At 39.8% G+C, this 9,884-nt stretch overlaps 1 protein-coding gene across 1 annotated transcript; it reads left to right on the top strand.

Moving 5' to 3' along the window:
* The first annotated feature begins 362 nt into the window (after positions 1 to 362).
* LOC108717143 (apolipoprotein L6-like) lies at positions 363 to 6,195 on the top strand. The gene is made up of 4 exons (XM_018263960.2): positions 363 to 465; positions 3,566 to 3,618; positions 4,307 to 4,399; positions 4,507 to 6,195. The coding sequence occupies exons 2-4, from the start codon at positions 3,589 to 3,591 to the stop codon at positions 5,299 to 5,301; spliced, it is 918 nt and encodes a 305-aa protein (XP_018119449.1). The 5' UTR covers positions 363 to 465; positions 3,566 to 3,588; the 3' UTR covers positions 5,302 to 6,195.
* Positions 6,196 to 9,884: the final 3,689 nt, after the last annotated feature.

Genomic DNA, 9,884 nt, shown 5'->3' on the forward strand with positions numbered 1-9,884 from the left:
TACAGTAGTTTATTATCTGTTGAAGGCAGTCGAGACAATGCTGGGAATTGTACTTTAACAGCAACCAGATGGTCGAACGTTGGAAATCCCCCATTTAATGTTGGCCACGATTCATCTGCGTTACATATATAATACTTTACTTGTTTCCTAAATCCATGTGCTTAAAAATATGTTCTGTTAATTTTCTAAAGGATTGTGCTTTCTGTTTCCTTCTAAGTCAGAGTAAAGCCATACTAGTTTGTTTTCTAAAGGATTGGGCTGCTGCTCCTACTTTCTGTTTACTTCTGTCAGAAAAAAGCCAAACCAGTTTTAGACACGCTAGAGAGCAAGAAAAAGGAAGGTGTGACATAAAGAGGTGGAGAGTGTACAGTGTACTGTATAAAGGGGAGTCTGGTTACAGGATGGCCCATTGTAAGTGAAACGAATCACTGAGTTCTGCAGATCTGCTGTTCTCTGGGTTTCTTGGTAAGTTCTTTGCTCTGCAGAGGTTTAGAGCTTGCTGTACAATGCCACTTTTTCCTTATTTAAGTCTCTGTTCTGCGTTTGTGCTTTTCTCTAAACATTTCTTGTCTGGTGTCTTCTCTGCATTTATAGTAACTGCTCATTTTAAAATTTTTATTGATTATTATCATGTAAAATATAGCACTGGTATTTGTGCCAAAAAATCATATAGTAAAATAGTGCTTATTTATAAACCTTTATTAAAAAAAAAACAAAACTATTCTTCTTTGCTTTAGTATGTTAGGTACTTCTATGGGGCAAATTTACTAAAAGGTGAAATGACGAACGCTGGTGAAAATTCGCCAGTGTGACTTCATTTCAGAACTTCGGGCAGAAGCAAAAATTCGCTAGCGAAAGAGACATACACTAGCACTCATTCGCTCTCTATTGCCAGGCAAATCTTCGCTCTGGCGAATGGACGCTAATTTACTAAGATGCGCATTTTACTGAACGTTACCTGTTGCAGTGGCGGAACTACCGGGGATCGGGCCCTGCTCCCAGCTCGCGTGCCACTGAAATGCTGGCCAAAAATCACGTACGGAGGGGGCAGGGGGCCCCCTCTGGTTACGTTACTGCCTGTTCCACCAGACTTGCCTTTGCCAGCTCAGACCAGTCGAAGTGCAATGGAGTGTATAGGGCTTCAGGGTGATAGGCTGCAAAAGTCCGTAAACATTTTTTGGGGTACCCGTGCTCCCCCATACATTTCCTTACATATGGCACATAAACTATACAGTGGGCTCATGTGTAGGGCATTATCACAACTCTATTTTATTTTATTTTATTAAGGTTCCTGGGCTTGTGTAATGTAATGTATTTGCTACAACATATACGTGCTTTGTACTTTCACTTTCCGTCGTATGCAAATTACCCAACGCTTTGCTTGCCGAAGTAACGATAGCGAAAATTCGCCAGCGTTCGGTGTCCTGGACGCAACTTCACATTTTAGTAAATTTGCGTTGCCCTAGCGAATTTACACCTGGCGAAGTGTTGCGATGTGAGCGAAGCTGTCACTGTCTCCTTCCTTTATTTCATAACCCAATATTCTTGCCTTGTTTTCAGAGGAAGGTTCTAGCTGTCCTTATAATTTATCATTAAGTCACTTGTCTTTTGGATCCTCTTTGTAAGACCCATGTTTAAAATAGGGGCATTGACAGGTACCAAAAAGAACCAGCACAATCTATACATCTGATGCATACCATCCAAATTGCCGTCTACTACTGCCCTTCCATGTTCTCTACTCTACTCTGCTCTAAAACCCTGCTCTCTTCATAACTACCCAGCCCTTTGGACTTTCTTTTCTGTTATTGACTTTTTATGTATGTCCCAAGTTTCTCACCCCTTTCTCCTCTTTTTCATCTTCTGCTTTCCATGCCTATTCCTTCTTCCCCTTTTCTAGGTCTTATTTCCTTCCTCTATGGGGCAAATTCACTAAGCGCCGAAGTGCCTAACGCTAGCGTCAATTCGCTATCGTTGGGCATTTTCGTTACTTCGCAAATTCACTTATGAACGCTGGCGTAAATTCGCTAGTGTTACTTTGCACCCTTACGCCTGGCGAATTTTCGCTACGGTTGTAACTACGCAAATTCACTAAAGCGCGCAGTGTACTGAACGCTACCTTTTACGCTAGACTTCCTTCACCACCTCAGACCAGGCGAAGCGCAATAGAGTAGATAGGGATTGCTTCAAAAAAAGTTCACATTTTTTCTAAGTCCCAAAAAACGCTGGGGTTTTTTCTATATTATGGGTGATAGGCTGAAAAAGATTGAAATTTTTTTTGGGGCTCCCCTCCTTCCCCCCTACATTTCCTAACTCATGGCAACTTAACTATACAGTGGGCACATGTGTAGGGCAAAAAAAAAATTGTATTTGATGTTTTGAAGGTTTCCCAGGCATTTGTAGTGATTGTACATATTCCTCCATTGAAATTTGAATTTGGCGCCGTATGCAAATTAACCATCGCTAGCGTAACTTCAGTTCGCTTAGCTAATCAACGCTAGCGCAACTTCGCAACCTTACGCTACCCCTGTGCGCAACTTCGGATTTTAGTGAATTTGCGGAGCGCTGGCGAAACTACGCCTGACGAAGTGTGGTGAAGTGTGGCGAAGTGAGGCGAAGTTACGCCTGGCGCAACTACGAATCTTAGTGAATTTGCCCCTATGTCTTTGGCCTTATTATCTTTCTTTATGTCACTTTCTTTTCTGCTCTGTGATACATTCTTGGTTGCCCCTTCTCTGTCCTTTTTTAGATCAATCTGCCAGGCCAATAATTTTCTTGAAAAAGTTCTCAAGAAAATGTGCTTATTTAGCTACCAAAACACTGTTTGGATGAGGCTAAATAGTAATTATATATGTATCATTGTTTATAGCATGATGGGTGACGATTCGATTCCTATTAGTGATGTGTGGGCCGGCCCGATACCCGCAGGACCCAGATGCGGCTTGAGCTTTTCTGACTGCTCTCTCCGCCTGCGACCTTACAAATGCCGGCTTCCTACTTCCGGGTTGAAATTTTATAGACGCGCTCATGTGTACCCCGCCCCTTTTGTGACGTCATTGGCGGAATGGCGCAGGTCTATAAAAGGAACGTGGAAGTCAGGCTCGGGACAGCGCGGGTGAAGAAAATCCTGACCCGCACATGACTAATTCCTATATATAAATGATTACTGCCTATGCTTTAGTTATGATCATTATGTGGTGAGACCTGACCATTCCTAAATTGAATTAAAGGCAAATTAATTCCATTTCCACAAAACACATACTTTTAATCCCTTGTAATCCCTTTTTATGTTGATCTTAATCAAGGTTTAATATTAACACTGAGATATTAATCTAAACTAAAGCAAGGGATAAGGGTTGGACGCACACCTTAATAATCAAGCAAACAATGAAACTTACAGGCTTGGTGCTTCATATAGTCCTGTGCTCTCTTAACCGTACAACAACAGTTTTGTAGTAGTGTGAAGTTCAATTTCAGTTTGGGCATGGAATCCTTAAAGTGATGCTCTGCTTTAATCACACTTTCTCTTCTGATGACAAATATCAATGTTTCTTTTTCTATGTCTTAGGTTTTTAACACGGAAGAATAAAAATGTCTGAGGAAAAAAGTCTACTGCCTTTGGTAAGACAATATTTCTCTTCATTCATTAAACAGACTACCAGTGCTTTATTTGGGCCAGCAAGCTTTTGTTTTCATGCAAACTAGATCCTGATGAGCATGGTTAGGTGGGATAGAATACTTATGGTTGACTATGGACCATTCCAGTGTATCTGGTCACTGTTGCATATGTATGTAGCCCACTAAGCTACAGAAGTGTAGTAAGTGTTGCATCCAGTGTGCTTTCCTAAACTGGTAGTTAGGGAACAACTTGCATTGCTTTGTTTGAAAGCGGCATCATCCTGATTTATGGTTAGAGCAAGATTAAATTCAGATGAGCAGGAAAATGCTCCACTATCCCCCAATGATATGATTCTGAACAGGACGGAGCTGTGAACTGTGAGATGGGACAGCCCTGCTGCATTAAAACCCTATGGCTATGTATCTATTTGGCATGTTCCCTTGCTGAGCCAGTTCTAATGTTTAAAACTGCCCTACTGTGTGGATTATTGTAAATTTCTAAGGATGGTTCCTGAACCCATTCTTAAAACTGATATAAATATTTCTGGCCTGCATTGTAACCTACCTGTGTTAGAAAAGTTTTTAAGGCGAATGTTCTGGGCATTATCAGTAACCATTAAATGAAATTCCCTTGTGAATATAAATAAATAATCTTAATTAAACAAAATTCTGTTGTTATTCTTATTTACAGACTTATATGGAAGAAGAATCAGAACTGTTTCCTAAAAAATACTCCAACCTTTCTGAAAATGTAAAATCACAGTGCAAAGACTTGGAAGAGAAGGTTGGTCATATTGACTTACAAATAAATTTTATACAATCAATATATTGAACGTTATAGAATAAAAATGACAACTCTCTGTTTGTATCTCTCACTCTCTCTTTGGGCAGCTGAAAACATTTGTAAAGGAGCTGGAGGAGGTCCAGGCAACATTGCCAAAATCTGTAGAGGAATGTGTTAAAGAACTTCGCAGCATTGCAGATGGTATTGATCTATTTCACAGAAATGCCACCATAGCCAGCGTTGTTGGAAGCTCAGTTGGGATAGCGGGTGGAATCACCACCATTGTGGGCCTGGCTTTGGCTCCTGTTACCTTTGGAGCATCTCTGATTGTGACCTTGGTTGGTGTGGGAGTCGCTTCTGCTGGAGGAATCACTGGGGCTGCATCTTCTATTGCTGATACTGCTAATATACGTATGAAAGGCAAGAGAGTAGAAGAGATTATACAGACAATCCAGGTGGACATAGCACACTTGGAGGAACTTCTGAAATCCATTAATGCTCACATTGAGGACATGAAAAGGCTGGTGGGTTTGCAAAATGTTGATATTGCAAGGGCCGGTGCAAGAGGAGTCTTTGCAGCAGTGGAGATAACAAGGCTGGCTCAGCTGGCCAATGTATCAGCAACTGCTGCAAGAGCAGCCCAGATAGCAGCGCGGGGAGCCCAGGCAGCAGCAGCCGTATCTGGGGTCTTAGCAGCACTCTTTATATTTGTTGACATTGCATTTGTTGCAAAGGGAGCAAAAGATCTGAAAGAAGGGGCTAAAGTTGAGCAAGCTAAAAAAATCCGAGCTGTTGCTGATGAGCTGGAGACTGAGTTTGAAAAGCTGCAAGCTGCTGCACTTGAAGTGCAAAATGGTTTTTCATTCATGAACTACAATAAAGGATATTTAGCTCTCATGTAACATTTGAAACACATATATTATATATCAAGCTGTATACCTACAAACATATACAGTATATACATTTAAAGCAAGGTATTTACCAAGCTGGATCTCAGGTAGGGTGGGAATAAACCAACTGTAGGACTGGCCAGACCAGGGGTCACTGATGGACTTGGCCAGCATGAATATATCGCAATATATGGACAAACAATCGCTGAGAGGACACTTTTTTCATTATTAATGCACAAAATATCTTAATGTCCTTTATAAATTGATAATGGGTTGAATGCAGGGGATGTTTGTATGAATTAACCAACTGTAAGACTGGCCAGACCAGGGGTCACTGATGGAGTTGGTCAGCATGAATATATCACAATAAATGGACAAAAAATCGCTGTTTTGTTTAAAGGGCAAGACACTTTTTTTAGTATAAATTGCCAAAATATCTTAATGTCATTAATAAATTGATAATGGGTTGAATGCAGAGAATATTTGTATGAATTAACCAACTGACACACTGGCTGTGGTGTGATTGTTATTATTAACATGTATTTTTTAAATGCCAACCTATTGCGCAGCACTATAAAATAAATGTGTTTATACAAAGACATCACATGAATTACCTACATAGAACATACAGCGTTACATAACAATCAGCACCAGCACAAAAGGTGAGTGTGAAAAGACTGTGGGAGAGAATTCCAGAGGAGGGGTGCAGCCCTTGCAAAGGCTTGAATATGAGCATGAGATGATCTTTAATTTTCTAGTATAGAAAGTATATTTTCATGGGGTATTTCTTATTATGTACATGGGGAGTATTTTTATTTATCAGTCTTGCAATAAAGGATTTGCATTGTACCAAGCTTAGGAAATGCTTGTTTCTCATTTCTAAACCTGAATAAATGATATAACCTACAACGGTCTGTGATTTTCTTGAAGGTTCCTGCTCAATGACTACTTTGGTTTTGACAACTTCTGATGGCAATTTAGAGAACATTTTTCCTCTGTTGATGCAGTATTGATGCACAGCCTACGGTGTCCCAAGCAGCTCATATGCAGAGTCCACAGTGTCAGGCTGTGTTTTTGATCTTGGCACATCAATTCCATTCATTGTTGCTTGAGGCACTCGTTCTCAGGTGCACAGGTATAATGGAAGGTTCTGGACTGATAGCTTCCCAGTTACTTCCATTGTTTGTTTGTATGGCCCTTGATATTTAGCATTATAGCAGGTAGATCAAGGAAAACTCTTTCCCATGCAGCAAAGCCTTCTTAACCATATTTTTGTTGTACACAACTATTAGGTCATAGAGAATTGCAACAGAAAAAAGGAGAATCGCTGCATGGCCAAAACTGAGGGACAAAACCCCTCTTAGAGCCTTTTGTTTTAATGTATATATTCTTAGGTTAAGAATGTTGGTTTTAACATCATATCTATGCACTGCTCAAAAATCTCAGGTTTTACATGCCGAGATACTCAGCCGAATAATATTTCAGATATAAAGTCAAACTTTCTATCAGGATCAAAAGACTATAATTTATTTTATACTGAACAATATGATGTCCCCTTGTGGAGAAATGAGTTTTAGTATCATTATAGTATCTCATAGTCAGCATTTTCATAGAATGCCCCACCAGGTTTATTCTGTTGTCACAATTAGTGATGGGTGAATCTCTCCCCTTTCGCCAAAAAATTTGCAAATTTCCCGCAAAATTCGTGAAACAGCGAACAAAAGATCGAGCAATTCGAAAGTTTTCATGGAAAAATCGAGCAATTCGAACGTGTTCATGGAAATATCGAGCAATTCGAACCCTTTCACGAAAAAAATCAAGCAATTTGAACATTTTCACGAAAAAATCGTGAAAATAAGAAGCCGGCGAATTTTTGCAAATTTATTTGCCGGCGGTGAAACGCTAGAATTCGCCGTGAATTCGTTCCAGGTGAATTTTTTCGCCCATCACTAGTAGTCACAATGATCTTAAGTTAGAGTTGATAGAGAGGCTGCTTCTTTACTCAGACAAAGGTTAGGTACACTTTAGATGTTTAATCAAAGGGAGTTCCACGCTTGTCTTGTAGCTGAACAAGGGAACTACAGCCACAGATGTTACATGGATAGCAGCACAGTTAACCACATTTACACAGTGCCATCTTAGGGCTCACCTGCATGGACTGCTTTTGGTGGGGCTTCCTCCTGGTGTCAGCATGTTAATGGCAGCATCTGCAAGGCACAGTGAGTGGGTTAGTGACTAGTGGGTTAGTGACTAGTAAAAGGAAGAGATGGATGCTTGATAGTTCTACTTGCAAACAATCTCTTAATTGAACTTGCTAAGCAACACAACAAGTTGTGCCGACCCATCACCAAGCTGGTAGAGTATAGAAATCATGATCAATAAAAAGGGTTTGGTTATGGGTTAAAAAAAAACATCCTGTTACATTATAGGGGTCTTTTAGAATGTCACAGTTATGGCCACAGTTCAACTGAACTTTAAAAAGCATGTAAAGAAAATGTGTCCTTCCATTGTTGAAAAAATGAGATGAATGGCTTCCTTTTCTGCTCTTTGTGGTCTGAAAAGTCTCAGACCACAAAGCCTATATAGTCTTTGTAGCCCCATAGTCCTGGTCCCGACTTGGGATCCATACTGGGTAATGGCCAGCTGTGACCTGTAACAGACAAAGTAGCAGCTATCAAACAGGGCCCATTTCCATAGACAAAAACTGAACTGAAGGATCTTTTGGGGTTTCCTGACTACTACAACTTGTTTATTTCCCATTACTCTACAATCACTTCCCTACAAGCAAACCTAACAAAGAAAAGTGCCCCAACAAAGGCTGACTGGTCACAAGTGTGTCCGTGGGCTTATGACTACATTATCTCTGTCTGTCAAAGTCTGGATACTACTACGCTGCAAATGTTTTGTCCCTCTTTTTACTTCCAAAATGTTGGGAGGTTTGGGTGAACCACCCCTTTAAGTAAAGCCTACAAAGGTCCGTGATGTCCTTGAATGTGCCCACTCCATAACTTTCCAAGCTTTTTACATCTACTTGGATTTTGACAACCACTATGGGCAATTTAGAAAACATTTTTCCTCTGTCCATAACTGATGCAATTGTATCAAGTTCAAAAGACTTAGGGGGTCATTTACTAAAATCTGAATTTTGAAATAAAAAGGCTCTACCAAACTCCCATGCCCAATTTGCCTTATAATAAAGTAACTCGAATAAATCAGAAAACCCCAAATTGTATGGTTTTTTTTTTAAAAAAAAAATTTCAGAATCACTCTATTTTCTCGGGCTTGTACATGACCTCAACAGGTCTGAGATGGCAGATTTTTGGATTCTAGCAAAAAAAAAAATTTAGTTTTTGCCCCAAAAAGCCTAACAAGAAAAATTCGGATTTTAGTAAATAACCTCCCTTAAAGTCCATACATTCTTTTATACTGAAGGATACAGCTCCCCCTTGTGGAGACATGTTATAGTATAATTTAACTCTAATAGCATCTTCATAGAAAGTCCAGCCATGTTTAACCCACGCTTAAATCTGTCAGAACTGTAAAGTGCCCAAACTAGGAAAGTACCTTTGATCATAATATACACAATTGCATTACCGTTTACTTCTTTTAAACCCAGCCTGAGAAATGTGTGCAAGAATGTCAACACTTAGGAAGAAATTCACAAAATTAATCAAATTAAAGTGGAAATAAGTACCTGTGTGCTAATGATTGTACCTTTCGTTGAAAAGTTTCCCTGCCTCTTTCAAAGGGCAATATGGGTGAACAAATACTTTATAGCCTGCACAGTGCACCGATCATCCTCATCCACATCAGTTACACTTGCACTTGTGCAGTGGCCTAAGATCATAGTTTGGGTGCCGGTGTGCATGTAATGTTTGCTGATCACCAACATGGATGTTTGGAACATAAATGACACAGCTAGAAGTGTGACCAACATGCTATAGGGGCATAGATAAGTTGGGGAAGGTGAAAGTGGCATGTTGGGGAAGAGAGCGAGGGCTGAGTACTGGTACTAAAACTTAACATCTGCCAGGGAGGCTTAACTTAAAGGTTAATACAATATATTCACTCAAAATGCTAATCTTACCTCATTCATTAAGCAAAAACCAGCAAAAAAATATAAAATATGTTGTCACCTATTTTATGTTTGGCAATAAGCTACTTTTATACATAAAATCCAAGGCTTCTTAGACATATAGACAGAAGTTGGCCCTTGTTCCCTGCCAATAGGCTGCTAATCGCCAAGAATATACTAATGACCCCCTCCTATACCACAACTGACTGGAGGTGAATGGAGACTGGAGGAAGCAATGCAGAGATGAGGATGGGGAAAGATATACACTGAACTTCACTCCATTTTAAAAATGGTGGGGGAACGTTTTGTTAAACATGTAATTTTGCTTCTCCGATTTTGTTGTTTTAATGGCATATTCACAAAAGTGTCCGTAAACTGTCTTTCTTTCATCTAAACATGAAAAGTGGTGGTTGAGTTGGATTTCTGTTTGTGAATATACCTCCACTTTTGTAAATCCCCCCCCTTAGTTTCACATTTTCATTTCATATGTGCTGAAAACTGAGTATCACAAAGTTCCAAA

The sequence above is a fragment of the Xenopus laevis genome, chromosome 5L (genome assembly GCF_017654675.1).
Source record: "Xenopus laevis strain J_2021 chromosome 5L, Xenopus_laevis_v10.1, whole genome shotgun sequence".
Taxonomy (NCBI): Eukaryota; Metazoa; Chordata; class Amphibia; order Anura; family Pipidae; genus Xenopus; species Xenopus laevis.